At 44.7% G+C, this 20598-nt stretch overlaps 1 protein-coding gene across 2 annotated transcripts; it reads left to right on the plus strand.

Annotated features, from left to right (window-relative positions):
• The first annotated feature begins 4609 nt into the window (after positions 1–4609).
• On the plus strand, positions 4610–15030 carry emilin1.S (elastin microfibril interfacer 1 S homeolog). Of its 2 annotated transcripts, XM_018266070.2 has the most exons (9): positions 4610–4957; positions 5068–5941; positions 7902–8027; positions 8293–8507; positions 8801–10942; positions 11569–11694; positions 12406–12423; positions 12774–12908; positions 13898–15030. In XM_018266070.2, exons 2-9 carry the CDS (start codon positions 5760–5762, stop codon positions 14221–14223), a joined length of 3270 nt encoding a protein of 1089 aa, XP_018121559.1. In that variant the 5' UTR covers positions 4610–4957; positions 5068–5759; the 3' UTR covers positions 14224–15030. The 2 variants fall into 2 exon arrangements, with proteins under 2 accessions (XP_018121559.1, XP_018121558.1); XM_018266069.2 differs by having other exon boundaries at positions 4611–5941.
• The last annotated feature ends 5568 nt before the right edge of the window (positions 15031–20598 follow it).

A 20598-nucleotide genomic window follows, 5' to 3' on the forward strand; every position in this document is an offset into this window, starting at 1 on the left:
CCCCAGTAATATATGTGACAGTGACCCCAGTAATATATGTGACAGTGACCCCCGTAATATATGTGAAAGTGACCCCAGTAATATCTGTGACAGTGACCCCAGCAATATATGTGACAGTGACCCCAAGAATATATGTGACAGTGACCCCAAGAATATATGTGACAGTGACCCCAGTAATATAGGTGACAGTGACCCCAGTAATATATGTGAAAGTGAGCCCAGTAATATATGTGACAGTTACCCCAAGAATATATGTGACAGTGACCCCAGTAATATATGTGACAGCGACCCCAAGAATATATGTGACAGTGACCCCAGCAATATATGTGACAGTGACCCCAAGAATATATATGACTGTGACCCTAAGAATATATGTGACAGTGACCCCAGCAGTATATGTGACAGTGACCCCAAGAATATCTGTGACAGTGACCCCAGTAATATATGTGACAGTGACCCCAGTAATATATGTGACAGTGACCCCAGTAATATATGTGACAGTGACCCCAAGAATATATGTGACAGTGACCCCAGTAATATAGGTGACAGTGACCCCAAAAATATATGTGACAGTGACACCAGCAATATATGTGACAGTGACCCCAGCAATATATTTGACAGTGACCCCAAGAATATATGTGACAGTGACCCTAGTAATATATGTGATAGTGACCCAAAGAATATATGTGACAGTGACCCCAGTAATATATGTGACAGTGACCCCAGTAATATCTGTGACAGTGACCCCAGTAATATATGTGAAAGTGACCCCAGTAATATCTGTGACAGTGACCCCAGTAATATATGTGACAATGACCTCCAGTAATATATGTGACAGTGACCCTAGTAATATATGTGATAGTGACCCAAAGAATATATGTGACAGTGACCCCAGTAATATATGTGACAGTGACCCCAGTAATATCTGTGACAGTGACCCCAGTAATATATGTGAAAGTGACCCCAGTAATATCTGTGACAGTGACCCCAGTAATATATGTGACAATGACCTCCAGTAATATATGTGACAGTGACCCCAAGAATATATGTGATAGTGACCTAAGTAATATATGTGACAGTGACCCCAAGAATATATGTGACAGTGACCCCAGTAATATATGTGACAGTGACCCCAAGAATATATGTGACAGTGACCCCAGCAATATATGTGACAGTGACCCCAAGAATATATGTGACAGTGACCCCAAGAATATATATGACTGTGACCATAAGAATATATGAGACAATGAACCCAAGAATATATGTGACAGTGACCCCAAGAATATATGTGACAGTGACCCCAGTAATATAGGTGACAGTGACCCCAAAAATATATGTGACAGTGACCTCCAGTAATATATGTGACAGTGACCCCAGTAATATATGTGACAGTGACCCCAGTAATATATGTGACAGTGACCCCAAGAATATATGTGACAGTGACCCCAGTAATAAATGTAGCCCCAGTCATTGCTCAGTACCCCTATACCCTCACACTGGGGTATTAGGTATCAGGTTCCTTTTACCCGGGGGATAAAGTCAGAGCGGGGGATGGGAGGAGAGGGGACATGAGCCTGGGGCAATAGGGACCAGCTGGATCTGTGGGGAGGGAAATGCTGAGCATCTAAAGAATGTCCTCAACTAATTACCTGAGATCTACAGGGTACTGTCTCTTTAACTCATTATGTACCAGCTACTGCCTCTTTAACCCATAATGTGACAGGTATTGCCTCTTTAACCCATAATGTGCCACATGCCAGGTGCTGTCTCTTTAACCCTTACAGTGCAGGTACAGTCTCATTAATCCATAAAGTGCCACTTGCTGTCTCTTTTAACCCATACACTTCCAGTTTTTCCTGTACTCTCTTTGTTCAGCAGTAGGAGGGACTGGCTAAATACATCTTGTGTGACCCTTGAGTGCCCTGTTTCTTTACCTTGGGTCTCAGGATGTTGCTGGACTAGAGCTCCCAGCTTTTTTACCCTCATTTATAAGTTGAACCATGCTGAGTGGTGTAGTTCAGTAGCACATGGGCCCCAAGGACTACTACTCTAGCCATGGCAGGGAGCAGTTTGGGGTGGGGGATAGATTGCTAGCTCTGTTGCCCATTAGAGTTGTGGGCAGTGCTACATACTGAGTGAGACAGATGTTTTCCATAACTCAGCGCTGCCCCGTTCCAACTGACAAACAGCAGAGTTTTATAGAAATGTTCTCACCTCTTTGGTCCGGAACAAGGGGCCGAGGAAAATTTAGGGATGGAAAGGAAATCCATAAATATATCTGTTATCCACCCCCCACCCAGGCCCGGACTGGCAATCTGTGGGTTCTGGCAAATGCCAGAGGGGCTGCTATAAGGTCCCATAAAGTCAGTATTTGGTGGGCTGGTGGGGGCTGTTTGGGCCTCTGTGTACCCTAAATGCCAGGGCCTATTTTAATTCTCAGTCCGGTCCTGCCCCCACCCCCCACAAGCAAAAACCCCATCACCCCGTGGGGACAAGAATCAGTGTTTCCTTGAAATGATCCAGCGGAAACCCCCAATATAAAGGATTTATGTCAAAGCCCTGAAAGTGCAGCCAAATGTGCCGTCAGCAAATCCTCCCTCATTCCTGGGGTGGGACACATCTGCTTGTACAGTATATACAGTGTATATATATATATATATATGGGACTGAGCTAGAGCCACGACTGGGCCCACCCAGTGCTGTATATTGGTGGTGCTGGACTTGCCCTACATTAAGGCACAGGTTACTGGTGGCCCATGGGCCCTGGACTTCTTTACATGGCGTGTCCCGTTCATGCCAGTGGGCTACACCACAGTATTGCCATTAGATGTTTACCTGTAGGAACCAGGGGGGTAACTACAGAGGAAGGAGACCCTGCAGCTACAGGGGGCCCAGGAGGGATAGGGGCCCCATGAGGCCCCAAATAATGAGCAATTTCAACATATATTGGTAAAAAAGGAGCCATAAAATGTATTTGCTGTGGGGCCCAGTAACATCTAATTATACCACTGGTAGGAACAGATTTATAAATGGAGTAAAAGGCTGCGGTTGCAGCAGAGGGAGGGACAGACCTACTCCAAAAAAATAGCAAATAATAGGGTTAATCCACAAACTGCCAGTGCAAAGCCCAAGTACTGGAACTTACCCACTGTTCCCAAATGCATTAACCTAGTGCCTGGACATGGGGAGCCCTGGAATCCATTCCTGCCTCAAGGAGAACTTACTTTTCGGGTTCCCATTACACATTCTCTGGGGGTAGGCAGGGTGGGCACATGGGTAGGGAGGGGTCACTGGTCTGGACTCATGAACGTCTGCAATTCCAGTCCCAGCACTTTCCTGCAGTCCCTTGTGCATTAAACCACTATTATCAGTGTCAGACACCAGAAAACCTTACGTTAAGGGCCCACTTTCCAAAATATTATTCCTTCTCTCCCCACTCAACCTCTTTCTTCTCCCAGTCTCTTTTCTCTACATACAATACTCTATTCTTCTATTATTAAACCTCTTTGTTCCCATAAAGAAATAGGGAATGACCATGAAATAGGCCAAATATTTAGAAGCAAGAGGCCACTGACACCTGGGCCCACCGGGAGTTTTCTTGGTATCCCGGGGGGCCAGCCCGATACTGACTATTATTAAAGGTAAATGCGCTCCTTGCACTCTGAGCACTGCAACTGTCAGCCTATGGAGGAACCCTCAAGCCACCGACACCTCCAGACCAGACGGCAGTTGTAGGGTTCCCTCAGCGCCCTGCGTCATTAGCTGCAGTTCATTTGCGTCACTTACACGAGGAACATCGGGAATGACAGCAGGCAGACTTCAACAATATATGGAGCAACTGCACCTGATTTGTGGTGAATTTGGCAATTCTGATGCAACTGCCGTAGGTACAGAGCCTTGTGGGGTACTTGGGGCTCCTTGAAGTATTGGCATCAGTGTTGCAAACTCCCGGGCGTATTGGGCTGGGCAGTGCGCTGGTTGGCCCCGCTCTACATGTTGCACCTCCACATGTTAATGGGGGTCCCTGTGCCAGGCTCATGAGCACGTTGGAAATGATACAATACACCCCCCTACATTGGGAAATATGCTGCTGCAACCTGGGAGAGATTAGGGTATTTTTGCACCGGCTTTTGGCTTTAATTCTGGGGAAATAATGCTGCGTGGTGATTGGTTGGATCGAGCCCTAATACATGGGGGGCTTCTCTTTCATTAAGCACAAGAAGAGTTTTTGGGTGGAGTTCCCCTTAACAGGCGCCTCTTGTTTTACTTTTGTTGCATCTGACGCATGTTCAAGCCCCCAAGGACATTTATCCTGCGCCTGTTCTAATGCACTGGGGGTCACACGAACACCCTAACCCCAGAAACAACCCCCAGAAACCAATGGCACATTAAGTTCTTACAGGGACTGGGTACAAAGTAACATCTGGCTCATTAGAGCAAGCGGTGCTGAGGGGGAGTCGGGGTTGCACAGTAGTGAGCATTGTGAGGGTTAAGCTGAATTTAATTCTGCATCTGGGGATGTGAGAGGGGCAGGAAGTTTGGGAAGGGTGGGGGGGGGAATACGGCATCTGTCTCTCCTTTTAGGATTCCCCTCTCTCCTCCCCCTCCTGGTCAGTCTCTTGCTACAGGGGATTCTCATTACTGTCTCTTTGGTGTGCTGGAGAGAGGTTGGGGTGGGTTCCAGCTGGAGGTCACTCTGTGGAGGGGGGTGACATCAGTTAGAGAGAGAGGCACAGGGGGAGAGTTGTAGGGTACAGACACCCCACCGACAAAACTTCCCTTCAAACATATTCTGGGACTGCAGAGCCGAGGGAGAACTGCAGCTGGATCAGCACGGATCAACTGGGTCCAGCTTTGATGGTGTCTCTTCAACCGCCTTTTTCATGTTAGAGGTGACCACAACTGCTGATGCTCTCACGACTCCAACTATCTGCAAACTGCCCCCCTAATCTCATTGGTGAGTCCTGAATGAGAACACGTCCACTGGTCATGATGGACATCTGTAAGTGATTCCAACTGATCCAGCTGGGAGCTCCATGGGCACTAACACTGAGTTCTAACACACAGGCACTGGGACCTGGAGAGAAAACATATGTGAGATTTGGAGAGACAACATCTCTGAGGTTTAGAGAGACAGCAGCTCTGAGGTTTGGGGAGACCACTCTGACCAATGTGGACAAGGTTGGAGAAGGGAGAGCACTAAGTATCTGATGTAAAGGTGAGTGGGGAAGGCAGACTATCACACTTAAAGAGACTCTGGAGGGACCTGATTGGTGGAACTAAGTCCACATAAAAGTCCTGTGGATCTGTTTGAAGCCAGGAGGAACCACCAGGGAGCATATTCAGGCTCTACTGGAGCTGGAGACCTTCCTCTGATCTTTATGAAGATATACTGACCACTTGGGACCTCACTCCGATCTGTATGAGGAGCTACAGTACACTGGAGACCTCACGCTACAGCAGGATATAGTGACCACTGGAGATGTCCCACTGATCCATATGAAGATATAGTGCCAACTGGAGATGTTCCACTGATCCTTATGAAGATATAGTGCCAACTGGAGAGGTCCGTTGGTCTGTCTGTGGATATAGAGAGCGCTGGAGGTGGCTCTGATTCCTGCATGTTTATAGTAACCAGTGAGGAAGGCCCATTTTGGATCAGAACCATTGATATCTTGCTGAGGAAAGCTGCGTCTGTGCTGGGAACTGAAGGATCTCTGTATTTGAGGCGGTTGATCTGCTGATTCTCAGCCCTGAAAATGGGCATCAGGACTATGTTGCTCCTCATCAGCTGTTTAATCTCTGTAAATATTTGGGGGGCTCACACCACAAACTTCCCCTCCCACAATAACCTTTATACAGGGGGAGCTGCCCCACAAACCCAAGTGATGACTGTACAAGGGGTAACTCAGAATAAACTTCGGGCAGCCAGCAGGCACAGGTAAGTACCCAACTTAACTCATGTAACTCATAAGCACCCAAGTCATATCATGTATAAGGCTTTTGGGGTACTGCGGGCCACTGGGGACTAAAGGTGATGGCATTATTGGTCCCACAACTGTTAAGTCATGTGCTGTTTCTTGTTGTTTGCACCTCCTGTGGATTTTCTTGTATTTGGCTTATAAAATGTGTAGGGCCCTGGTAGGATCACCAAGAGGAACCTGGGGCCCTGTGTCCTTGTGCAGCACCTCATTCACAGTATGTCACTGTAGCGTTGGTGCAATAAATGCAACTGCTTGTCTAACAGGCTTATGATTTTCTAATGGTTTTTTTGGTCTCCAAATTATGCGCATCTGTTCAGCCTGCCCCACTCTATTCTGTATTGAAAGAACGGAACCCAGGAGCAAGTACTCAGTATTGCTTGTAGGGAACATAGAAAGCTCTAGCACCCAGGGGTGGTACTATACTCTGTATTACTAGCAGGGAACCCAGGGGGTGGTACTATACTCTGTATTACTAGCAGGGAGTCCAGATGTGGTACTATACTCTGTATTACTAGCAGGGAACCCAGGGGTGGTACTATACTCTGTATTACTAGCAGGGAACCCAGGGGTGGTACTATACTCTGTATTACTATCAGATAACCCAGGGGTGGTACTATACTCTGTATTACTAGCAGATAACCCAGGGGTGGTACTATACTCTGTATTACTAGCAGGGAACCCAGGGGTGGTACTATACTCTGTATTACTAGCAGGGAACCCAGGGGTGGTACTATACTCTGTATTACTAGCAGGGAACCCAGGCGTGGTACTATACTCTGTATTACTAGTAGGGAACCCAGGGGGTGGTACTATACTCTGTATTACTATCAGATAACCCAGGGGTGGTACTATACTCTGTATTACTAGCAGATAACCCAGGGGGTGGTACTATACTCTGTATTACTATCAGATAACCCAGGGGGTGGTACAATACTCTGTATTACTAGCAGATAACCCAGGGGTGGTACTATATTCTGTATTACTAGCAGATAACCCATAATGGGGTATAATGGGCACAGTCAGCGGGTATAATGGGCACAGTTGGGGGGTATAATGGGCACAGTCAGGGGGTATAATGGGCACAGTCGGGGGTATAATGGGCACTCCAGTCAGGGGGCAGTAACAGAAGGGGACACAGGACATAAAGTGGGCAGGGCTTTCAGTAGAGCGGGTGGGGTTTTTGGCATAAAGATAGTGGTGTATGTGGCTGGTAATGCTCAGGGGATTTCTTCTGCTTGTTGGAAGGGCTCACTGCCCAGCAGTCCGGGTGACTGGTTGAATAATAATTAGGGCACCGTGGAGGGGGGAAATGGTCCTAGTAACGTGATCATATGGGGCACCATCATTACTGATCACAGCCTTTGTGGCTACCTACATTGATGATAATGAAACTCACCCAGGGCAGCAGCAGGAATTCTGGGAAGGAAACCAAGTTCTGCTTCTATTTCCTATTGGCTAAAGCTCTCCCACTGGGTTACAAAGCACCTGCTAATTAGATCCTAAATATATAGAAAACACACCTATTGACTGACCTACACACCCTTATTAGGGCTCATCAGTTTAGCACCGGGGTGTCGGAATAACAGATAGTGGGGATCTGGACAAACATCTTATATGGAGGGAGAAGCCATTCATTAGTATGCAAAACAGCAGGAATCCTGGGAAGGAAACTAAGTTTCGCTCATAACATTTACATGGGATGATGATGCCAATGAGACAAGGATTGCTCCTAATATACAGCAATGATGAGTAGTGTAACAGGGGGAGCAGACCAATGTCTGGGGGTTAAGGATGAGGGGTCTTTGCCAGCCCCTGGGGTGATCTAGGATGGCCATGTCCCAACCTGCTCAGCATTGATTCCAGGTCACATTTACTTGTGTGGCATCATAATGATATAGACTCTCTGCTGCCCCCTAGGAACTGGTGCACATATGTGGTGACCCGGACTGTCAGCTGTTTGGTGGAGGATGGAGCCGAGGCCTATGTGAAGCCGGAATATCAACCCTGCACCTGGGGGCAGATTCAGTGTCCACGTTCTGTCCTGTAAGTATCACTAGCTGCTGGAAGATTGCACTTCATAAAGCCCATCATTGAGAAAATGAAATATGACCTCAGATCTGATCTGAGTCAATAGAGCTGACGATACAAGAAGGGGTCCTGATTATTGTTCATGAACCAGGGAGGATCGTTTCTTCTCCTCGTGGAAAACACATGGTTGGAGTTAAACCGAGATACCTGGTTGAGATAACAGGCTCCATTCAGTTGAGTTCTGCTTTTAACATATAACTCTGTTCTGCTTGTCCATCAGGTACCGCAGCTACATGAAACCACGCTACAAAGTGGCTTACAAGACAGTGTCGGACATGGAGTGGAAGTGCTGTCATGGCTACTCTGGAGACAACTGTATGGACGGCCCAACAGGAATTGTGCAAATAACTACCTCCAAGCCAAGGTCCAAGCCTGTGAGGCCAAACATGTCTGGGTCCAGTGGTGGGAACTCACCGAGTGGCTCTAGAGGAGAAAGTGAGTCAAGATAAGCTAGAAACTGCTTTTTTTAATTCTTTGGGCATCTGTTGTAGAAGACCTGCTTAGCACCATATGGGGCAGGAATAGAACTCTGGCTTCACATCATAGAGGGACTTCCATTTTATAATTCCCTTCTTCTGCCTGAAATGTCTGTAGGAGAAGCCATAGAGTGAAGTGGTCATAGACCAACCTTTTAGATCCCTTCTCTAAGTACTTGACATTTTTCAGATATTATAAAAGGGAAATAGATGTTGCTTATTCACTCATTCTCTGCAATTTTTTCTCCTCAGCTCCAGGGCATGGGGACTCAGAAAAGGTGAAGCAGCTTGAAGACAAGGTCCAGCAGTTAAGCAAGGAGCTGCAGAGCTTGCAATCCACCATGCAAGGGCTGCATGAGAAGTACCAATCAGAGATCCTACTGACTGTGGAGACTGCCCTGAATGGGAAACAACTGTTAGATTCAGTTCCAGGGCAGCCTGGCATGAAGGAGACCCTTAATCATATACAGAGGCAACTGACAGTGCTCGACAACAGAATCACCTCTCAGGAGCTAGACAATCTGAATAATAAAAACGATAAACATCCGGGTATTACCAACAATACAATAACCCAGAAGCTTACAGACCTAAGGGTAGATATCCTGAAGGAAGTGGAGAGAAGGATGCAACAGTCCTGCTCCGCTTGCCTATCAGGGGTGGAAGGGTTCGGGAACCAGCAGAACGAGGACAGGGATCGTATAAGAGGCATGGAGAAACTCATCAACTCTATAGATCAAAGCAACAGAGAGGCCATCCAAAGGATGCAAGGGCATATGGTGGAGGTTTCCAATCAGCTGCCCAAGGACTGCTGTGCTGATGTTGCTGATCTTCACAGAAAAGTTGATGGCATGGAAACGAAGGCCGAGACTCTCTCTGGTTCAGTCATTGAGCTAACTGTGCGCATGGACAACCAGTTGGGTGACAATGTAGGAAACTCTATAAAGGGTCAAAACCTGAACAACCGTCTAGAATACATAGAGGGCAGAATGAACACCACTCAAAGAAGCCTAGAGGACCAATATTTTCATTACAGGAATGATCTACAAAATTACTTGCAAGAAGAAATTCAGAAACTGAGGATTGATTTGGAAGACCGCATTACTAATAATGAGGAAAAAATAAATATTCTTCTGTCTGAACTGGTGAACAACTCAGCAGACTCAGTAGGTCAGACCATGACCAACTTAGTACTGGATATAGAGTCCCTCAAGAACATGCAGGGGAGGAACGAAGGGGTCCTTGATGATGTTGTCCAGGACATGGAAAATCTAATGAAACAGGTAACAAACACAGCCAAGAGTTGTGCCGATCAGTGCCGCAGCGGAAGTTCTGAGGTGAAGAACTCGGTCAATGAAATAGAGAAGAGAGTCAAGGCCAATGAAGATAAGATTCGTTTAATCACTTCTGAGATCACAGACCTACAGCTGTCTGGAAACTCCCTACAAGACACCCTTACAGGCTTAGAGGATGAGCTGACAGATGTCAAGGCCTTAGTGGATGCCAATGCAGAGTCTCTGATCAAAATGTCTTCTGACGTGAGTGAAACATACAGCAGAGATATTTCCCACTATCAGAACAAGACCAATGGAAAGATGGTTGATCTGGAAAACAGCATAAAGTCCCTTACTAGGATGATACAGTTTGATTACAAGAGTTGTGGGCAGGTATGCTCCAATCTGCAGGAGGAAGTTGGAAAACTAAAAGAGCAGGTGGCCGAATGTACAGGCGTTTGCCATCTTATTCAGAAGAAAACAGAGGAGGGTAAAGAACAGTCTGGCTCCAGTAAGACTTTAGATGGTTTTAGTGTGTTTGGAGGAAGCTCTAACGTCGATCTTAAATCAATGCAAGGAGAGCTATCTAACATTATTGTGTCATTTAGCTCCATAAACGATACCATTAAAGACCTTCAGGAGACAATTGGGAAGCACCATACAGACATCCTTGAGTTGGGAACCACCAAAGACAAAATAATCACCAAGATCAATAAGATCCAAGAAGAGGTTACGGAGCACCTAGGGGACAACACAGAGAATTTTGCTAATGTTCACAAAGAGATTGAAAAGTTTCAGACCACTGTGTTGGAAGAGACACAAGATTGTCGACAGTCTGCCAGCGGCCTGGAGGACAGAGTCTCCAAGCTGGAGAACATCTGTGTGAAGCTTGATACAGTAGCAGGGAGCTTGCACAAGATAAAGGAAAACCTAAACAAACATGTATCTGGGCTGTGGAACTGTGTTCAGGAGGTCAATAGCACCTTGCGCACTCACAGCTCTTGGTTTGAGAAACTCCACAACAGCCAACTGAATGGAATCCACAAGAGGATCAACACGCTGAACAGCTCTATGTTGGTTCTGTCCACTGAGTTCCAGAACTTCACTCTCCAAGACTTTATGGGTGAGGCATTTTATTATACCTAGAACAAACCTACTACAACACAATGAAGTCAGCATTTACCAATGTTGGCCTGGGATGTGTGGGGTTACTAACCTAGTCCTAACCTTGACTAGCTGAATATAGAGCCCACTGTAACCTCATTCCACAGGGAGTTTCATGGAACCCCGGTGGGCAAGTCAAACATTGTTTTTATTATAAATATAGCTTTTTTCATCATGGACAAGATTAGAAGACAAAAGTACAAACTATATTACTAATAATGTACCCCTTAATTAAATAGAAGCAGCCCAATATTTAAAGGTGCAATATATAACATAGGGCAACAAAATGGTGCCACAAATTAATGGGGAACATCTCTGAATAAAGAGTCTACCATTGGTGGCAGAGGCTTGTCATATACAGCTCTAGACTTACTCTAGACTTCTAATGGTGTGGGGGACCCCAGAATCCAAAACCAAAATCTTTATTGTTGCTTTATTTGACTCATGCTGAACATGGGTCTATACTGCCCTCTTGTGACTCTTTTGCCAGTTCAGGTAATTTTGTATTTCATGTATTGTTACCCTTTGCCCTTGAAAAAATATACCCCACACCGTAAAGTTATAACAGATCTTCTCTTCATGTAGGACTCCCTGGACTTCCTGGGCCTCCTGGTCCTCAGGGAAAACAAGGAGTTTCAGGTCCACAAGGTCCTCCTGGACCCCCAGGAAAAGATGGTGCCCAAGGCAAACAAGGCCCAGTGGGACCCCCAGGTAAGGAAAACATATATATGTTGGAAATAAAAATAATTGTAATGTTATCTTGACCTAAAAGTGCCTTTCCACCTAGTGATGGTAGAACATGGGTCACACTGGAATCCCTTACACAGATGGGCCCTTGCAGAGAGAGGAGCAAGAGAGAGGGTGTTGTGCAACTAATCCTATTTGTTACTGTGTAGAAACAAAAATAGGACACGAGAGGTTCTTGCAAACAAAACAAAAGAGGTTTCCCTCTAAGGCAGAACTCTTACTGGGCCTTGTTGACACCAGGCTCCCCAGAAACATCAACCTGGGTCAAAAGAAGGAGGCCAAAGAGGAAGAACCACCACTTTCCAATCACTATATTAACATGGGACAGGAAGGGGGGGGTCACTACCTCTATATGTAAATACACCTAAATCCCCCACTGTGGGTACAACCCTGATAAGGAATATTGCATTTTCATTTTTGTCAACGGTTGTTCATTAACAGACAGTGGTTGGCATATTAAAAGTCACCAGGTCAAGTAAACCAGCCAATCAGATGTTTGCTTTCAAACCGGCGACCAGTGAATGCTAGCTGCTTTTGGTTGTCATGGGTTACTAGACCTGGTGCAAAGGTTGGGACATTTATTTCTTTGCCCAGTCTCAGTGAATGTAATTGGAATCGTGGGACAGTGTCGAAGGGATTATGTCTGAATTCTTATTTCTTCCTTCTTTGCTTCAGGCCTGCGAGGAGAACAAGGTACAGCGATTGTCTTCATGGCACCTGAGGAAATATCCCTAAACTTCACCCAGCCAATGGGCAGTGTGCCCTAACCCCTCATCTTCTGCTCCCAAATTCTGCCCAACCCACTGTCACTTACACTTTTAACATCTCAACCAATCAGAGCCCTATCCTTCTCAATGTATTCTGAAATTTTATTGCCCTATTACCCTCTCTGCACTCATGCCTTCAACCCCCTTGCAGGAGGGTAACAACAACAACACATAATAACTGGGGTAGATACAAGACCCTGTTTCAGCCAGAGGGATTTCTCCCTGACATTCACTCTAATAATAATAATAACATTGTGCATTGTGTGTCCCCTGCAGGTCAAATAGGGGAGTCAGCCAGTGTCCCACACATTGCCTTCTCTGCTGCACTTACCTACCCACAACTGGATCCTGGAACCATTGTCTTTGATAAGGTCCTGGTAAATGATGGCGACGCTTATGATCCGGCTACTGGTAAGTTCCATCTTTTGCACAGACAAGTTTTACTCCACCACGTTGCCAATTATTAGTCTACAACGTCTAATGAAGGTTTCCTTCTTAATAGTCCCAATTCTAGTAATACAACTAATGATGCATGGTTCACACATGAGGAAATTCAAAAGTGACTAGAACATGTTAAGATAAACAAAGGTCTGTGGCCAGATGGTATTCATCCCAGGGCGATTGCCAAACCTCTTTACTTAATTTTTCAGGATTCATTGAGGTCTGACACTGTGCCAAGAGACTGGTGAATTACTAATGTGGTGCCGCTATTCAAAAAGGGATCCAGGTCTCAGCATCAAAATTATAGGCCAGTTAGTCTGATGTCAGTGGTAGGAAAGGATTTGGAAGGGGTATTAAGGGATAAGATACTGGACTTCATAACAAGTAATAATAGTATGAGTTTAGGCCACATGGTTTTATGTGTAATAGATCTTGCCAGACAAATTTTATTTCTTTTTATGAGAAGGTGAGCAGGGACCTTGATTCTGGGATGGCAGTGGATGTGATTTACTTAGACTTTGCTAAAGCATTTGATACAGTGTCACACAGAAGGTTACTGGTTAAATTAAGGAATGTTGGCCTGGAACATAATATTTGTACTTGGATAGAGAACTGGCTGAAGGATAATTTGGAGGTTTTGCAGCTGATACTAAATTGTGCAGAACTATAGGTTCCATGCAGGATTCTGCCACTTTGCACAGTGATTTGTCTAAACCGGAAAACTGGGCAGCAAACTGGAAAATGAGGTTCAATGTTGATAAATGCAGGTTATGCACTTTGGCAAAAATAATATAAATACAAGTTGTACACTTAATGGCAATGTGTTGTGAGTTTCCTTAACTGAGAGGTTCCTCTTATTTCTTTTTGATCTTGTAGCCACAAATGCTTATTGGTGCTCAAAACCCCCTCTGCTGCCCATACCTCCCTCATGCCAGGATAACACATATATCACTTTGCAGGTATCTTCACAGCTCCGCTGAACGGCCGTTACTTTATCAGCTGCATCCTGACTGGGTACCAGAATGAGAAGCTGGAAGCGGTGCTGTCCAAGTCCAACTTTGGCATTGCCCGTACAGATTCAGCAGGGTATGAGCCAGAGGGCCTGGAGAAACCCCTTGTGGAGAACAAGACCACCCCTGGGTCATTAGGGATCTTCAATATCATTCTACAGCTGAATGCCGGAGACACTGTCTGTATAGACTTGGTCATGGGCAGAGTGGGGAATTCAGGTGAACCCCTGACTGTATTCAGTGGCATCTTACTCTACGAGGAAGAGGAGTTCTAACACATGAGACCATATAGGCTGGTACCTTCTCCTTTGCTAGAGGGGATGGCACAAGGAGCCATTGATACCATCACTGAGTGACAGGGACGGGGGGGGGGGGTCCCAAAGAGAAATGCTGCCCTTTGTAAATGGCTTTTTACCCCCAGTGTTTTTAATTTGAATTTTCTTATATCAGTGAGAACAAAGAAAGCCAGAATGTTCTATGGGGGAGGGAAACACAGTAACAGGGGAATAGGAAGTGCCTACTCACACATATCGGCATCCTATGGCACATTGGGTAGATAAATGGGGGAGGTGGGGGTGGGTAGCAGAAAAGCAATGTTTTAGGGTAACTTATCAGTGTTGAGTGCTTGGCACATGCATTCACAGCCTGGCTGATATACATCACTGCTTCTCTGCTTTGCCCATGGGGCTTCCAAAGACTCTGAGATGGAGGTACCCAATGCCCAACACAATGGGCACTGAGAAGTGGGGCTGAGGACATAGCACCCATTTACTGTATGGAATTTCTTCTGGACTGATCACAGATCTGCAGACAGAACACAAGTGGGCCAAGCACAGGAAATAACAGAGCCACCCGGTGTACTGGGTCCGTGTTTTGGATTTGATGGGTGCTCATTTGATGTAAAAAGAGATAACATCATCCAGAAAGAATCCAAGTTCCCCACACCAGCCACCCATCAAGAGCCACCCATGACTTGTGAGAGTTTAGGGGAAAGAGCACATAAAGCATAACTGCTTCACCAGAATATTCTTTTATTAAAAAAACTAAATCCTTCAATGTCCGCTAATAAAGATCCAAAGTTCCAGACAGGGTGGTCTTATAAATGGGTCGAGGGGGAGCAGGTAGGTCCTTCTATAATGCCATGTGTAAGATAATTAGGGGATTTGATTATCTCCATCTTGCCCTACTTTCTCCATCTTGCCCTACTGTCTCCATCTTGCCCTATTGTCTCCATCTTGTCCTACTGATTCCATCTTGTCCTACTGTCTCCATCGTGCCTTACTCTCTCTGTCTTGCCCTACTGTCTCCTTCTTGCCCTACTGTTTCCATCTTTCCCTACTGTCTCCATCTTGCCCTACATTTTCCATCTTGTCCTACTGTCTCCATCTTATCCTACTGTCTCCATCTTGTCCTACTGTCTCCATCTTGCCCTACATTTTCCATCTTGTCCTACTGTCTCCATCTTATCCTACTGTCTCCATCTTGCCCTACTGTCTCCATCATGTCCTACTGTCACCATCTTGTCCTACTGTCTCCATCTTGTCCTACTGTCTCCATCTTTTCCTACTGTCTCCATCTTGCCCTACATTTTCCATCTTGTCCTACTGTCTCCATCTTGTCCTACTGTCTCCATCTTTCCCTACATTTTCCATCTTGTCCTACTGTCTCCATCTTATCCTACTGTCTCCATCTTGTCCTACTATATCTCTTGTTTGATATTCTTCAACCTCCAGCAGTTTTGCTTCTCTAGGATTGGTTACTGAGATACTTTGAAATAGTGAATGATGCCCCTGTGCAACTATAATAACAGTCGTAGCCTTAGCTGCTCTATGACTGTATGTTAGTGATGTGTGGGCCGGCCAGTTATCCACGGATTTTGGTTCAGCTCTTCTGCTGCTCTCCCGCATGCGACCTTACACTGCCAGCTCCATCTTTCAGCTTTATAAACGTGTGGGTGCCCCAAACTTTTTGTGAACTTGGCGGGCCAGTTGGTGTGGGGCTATAAAAACAGGGGTGAAGGCAGGTGCGGGCAGGTTTGGGTGCTTGAAAATGTAATTTGTAAATGTCAGCTTCAATAACCCAATTTTTATAAATGTTGGCACATGTACCATCAGTGGTCCATCATCCACAAGTATTCAGTTAGGATAAAATTCCTCATACAGCACCAAATCGATTAAAAATGCCTTTATTTAAGTTTACATGGCAGATCCTGGTTAGGGTGCTGGCAGGTTTGCTCAAGTTTTGGGTTGGAACACATAGGAATTTAGTGAAGCAGCCGCACTCTTGCACCCAAAACACACAAATGCAGTGTCACTCTACAGGATTACACCAGAAACCTTAGCTTGTCATATACAGTTGCAGTTGCTCGTGTGATTCTCTGTCGAATAAAGTCTTAGATATATTATTTTCATGGAATAAGAATTTCATCCTGTGAATTTCCTTACCCTCAGCTTCTGTTTGCTGCCCACGGAGACTGGCACAGGTCATCAGTGCTCTTCTCAACAATACAGAGACATATGCACAGCTATCCATACTTATATATTCCTTCTCTTGTGGGGAATCCCATAGCTTAACTTTCCTTACAGTAAAGAACCCCTTCCTATGCTGATGGTGAGAACTCCTTTCCTCCCCACCAATGAATCACTCATTCCCCCTCTCTTGGTAGATAATCCCATAACCTGACTGTCCTTACAGTAAAGAACCCCATCCTATGCTGAGGGTGAGATCTCCTTTCCTCCCCACCAATGAATCACTCATTCCCCCTCTCTTGGTAGAGAATCCCATAACCTGACTGTCCTTACAGTAAAGAACCCCTTCCTATGCTGATGGTGAGATCTCCTTTCCTCCCCACCAATGAATCACTCATTCCCCCTCTCTTGGTAGGGAATCCCATAACCTGACTGTCCTTACAGCAAAGAACCCCTTTCTATGCTGATGGTGAGTTCTCCTTTCCTCCCCACCAATGAATCACTCATTCCCCCTCTCTTGGTAGGGAATCCCATAACCTAACTGTCCTTACAGCAAAGAACCCCTTCCTATGCTGATGGTGAGATCTCCTTTCCTCCCCACCAATGAATCACTCATTCCCCTCTCTTGGTAGGGAATCCCATAACCTGACTGTCCTTACAGTAAAGAACCCCTTCCTATACTGATGGTGAGATCTCTTTCCTCCCCACCAATGAATCACTCATTCCCTCTCTCTTGGTAGGGAATCCCATAACCTGACTGTCCTTACAGTAAAGAACCCCTTCCTATGCTGATGGTGAGATCTCCTTTCCTCCCCACCAATGAATCACTCATTCCCCTCTCTTGGTAGGGAATCCCATAACCTGACTGTCCTTACAGTAAAGAACCCCTTCCTATGCTGATGGTGAAATCTCCTTTCCTCCCCACCAATGAATCACTCATTCCCCCTCTCTTGGTAGGGAATCCCATAACCTGACTGTCCTTACAGTAAAGAACCCCTTCCTATACTGATGGTGAGATCTCCTTTCCTCCCCACCAATGAATCACTCATTCCCCCTCTCTTTATAGGGAGTCCCATAACCTGGGGTACAGTAGAGTGATGTGCTGACACAGGCAGCTGTACTAATAAGGTTGGCATGGGCTTGAGCTCATTTTTCCGTTAGACACAACCCTGTTCCTGTGTATTCCCCATTCACCTTGCAGGTAACATTAGCCCAGGATCTCCAGTCTGGAATCTCAGTGGAATCCCATAGACTGATGATAGAAATCTAATGTGGAATGTGCTTGGTGCCCAGTCTCAGCCCAGAGGCGCTTCCCTGTCTCAATGCAGCAAATTACACACAAGAGCTGATAGTTATATTTACAAGGAGTAATTACAGGACTTATTGCCCTGGGCTGAGAAGAAAGCACATAACATACACATAACATATAAAAAAGTCCTTTATCCAAAGATAGCTGTCCCAAGGCTTTTGTTTTCATAAAAATATTGTTTTATTAAATTAGCATTAAAAATCAATTACAAACAACCCCACCAGGCCCACCTTACGCGTTTCACACCCTCCGGCGCTTAGTCATAGGTGTATCTCGAAACGCGTAAGGTGGGCCTGGTGGGGTTGTTTGTAATTGATTTTTAATGCTAATTTAATAAAACAATATTTTTATGAAAACAAAAGCCTTGGGACAGCTATCTTTGGATAAAGGACTTTTTTATATGTGATCGCCTGAGAACTGGGGCGAGTCCCTTAGGCATAATCAAATATAAATCAGATGTGGACTCCCAATTGATGTATAATATACACATAACATACACATAACATACACATAGCATACACATAGCATACACATAACATACACATAACATACACATAGCATACACATAGCATACACATAACATACACATAACATACACATAACATACACATAACATACATATAACATACACATAGCATACACATAACATACACATAACATACACATAACATACACATAGCATACACATAGCATACACATAACATACACATAACATACACATAACATACACATAACATACACATAACATACACATAACATGTAGGTGCTGGTGGGCTCTGATCAGCAGTGATTACAAGGGTCTTTATGGAATGTAACGGCAGTGTTTTGTGTATATATAAGAGATGCCCATTCCAATGTCACCTATACCCACTGCATTGCTGTATATCCAGCACTCATACATCTCACTGGGACCAGCACTCCTACTGGGAAATATAATTTAAAGTGGACCTGTCACCCAGACACAAAAATCTGTATAATAAAAGTCCTTTTCAAATTAAACATGAAATCCAATTTCTATTTTTTATTAAAGCATTCATAGCTGCTGTAAGCTCATTTAAAAAACTCAGCTGTCAATCAAATATTGTCTGCCCCTCCTCTATGCCCGTGGCATAGAGGCGGGGCAGACAATTACTTTCACTTTCCATTCAGCACTTCTTTGATGTCACTGCTCTCTACATATTCCCCTGTTCTCTTTACCATTTAATTGTGTAGCCAGGACATGGGGATGGACATCAGGTCCCCCATTCTGGTGCACAAACAAGATTCTGAGATGATACAAGACTTGTCTTAATAACAGTGTCCACAAAATGGCTCCTGCCTGCTTGTTATAATTATGAATTCCCAGACTAAAGGAAACAAGATTCAAATCATTTATATAGTGTAATTAAAGTTCATTTTGCTTGACTAATGTGATAAAATAGGACTTTGAATCATTTTTTTGGGTGACGGGTCCCCTTTAAAAAAAAAGAAAAAAAGGTGGGGTTACAAACACATAGGGGCCGATTCTCTAACTTCGAGTGAAGGATTCTGTAATGTCTGCATGTTTAAGTGACAGTGTACTTTTAAGGTAGAGAGGCAGGCTGGGTAGGAGGCAGGAACAAGGAAGTAAGAGGAATTGCATGAGGGAGAAAGCAGAGGAAGGAATGACAACTGTACAATGAATAAAGTTGGTTCTCCACTGCAGGCTGAATGTGTAATCCTTACATAAAGCATACGCTGAATGACGTAGACATAACAACTGGCGACAAGTAAAAGGAAATCTAACCCTGCAAAGTGAGTACTCTGCTATAAAACTACAACTAGGCCTTTATATAAGAAACCAAGTTATTAAGAGCTCCCGTTCAAAGCCACTTCAGCCACACAAGATATTATCAGTGCTGCATGTTATTCAGCAATATTCAGGATTTCTGTGTATAAGCTAAATCAAAATACAAGCAGCTTCTACTTTCCACTACTGAAACTGAAAGTGAAAATACAATGGCAGAGCAGCTGAACACATTCCCCAGCTTTGACATGTCTGATGCAAATCATCTAGCACAAAACTGGAAAAAATGGTTACTTCGATTTGAAAATCTCATGGAGGCTGTGGCTATAAATGAGGACAAACGAAAGAAAGCCCTGTTACTTCATTATGCTGGTTCTGCAGTATATGAGATTTATTGCACCCTGCCTACTGACAACACTGACAATTACACTAAATGCTCCAAAGCTCTCTCTGACTACTTTAGCCCTAAACCAAATGTCAGATATGAAAGATACAAATTCAGAATTGCTAAACAACTACCCCAAGAGACTATGGATGCATTTGTTACACGATTAAGAGAATTAGCTCAAACCTGCTCTTTTACAGACGTTGATGATGAAATTACAACACAAGTTATTGTATCATGCACTTCTTCCAAAATAAGACGCAAAGCATTACAGGATGATTGCACCGTGCAAGACCTACTTAAAATGGCTCGTGCTCTTGAGATCTCAGAGCTACAAGCCACTGCCATAGAAAAAGGTACTGATGAACAGGTGTGTCACCTTGACCACACTAGCAAACCACAAAAAGGGACAGATTCACTAAAGAAATGCTATCGCTGTGGCAGAAACTTTCCTCACAAGGGTGTATGCCCTGCTATGGGCCAGACATGTACCAAATGTGGAAAAATTAATCACTTTGCTTCAGTATGTCGTTCTGCCCCCACAGCATCTCAGTATACATCAGGCACACACAATTTCGAAGTGTGTTTTGGGCTACTTCGACCATCGAATGGGCTACTACGACCTTCGACTACGACTTTGAATCGAAGGATTCGAACTTAAAATCGTTCGACTATTCGATAGTCAAAGTACTGTCTCTTTAAGAAAAAACTTCGACCCCCTAG

The sequence above is a fragment of the Xenopus laevis genome, chromosome 5S (assembly GCF_017654675.1).
Source record: "Xenopus laevis strain J_2021 chromosome 5S, Xenopus_laevis_v10.1, whole genome shotgun sequence".
In the NCBI taxonomy this organism is placed as follows: Eukaryota; Metazoa; Chordata; class Amphibia; order Anura; family Pipidae; genus Xenopus; species Xenopus laevis.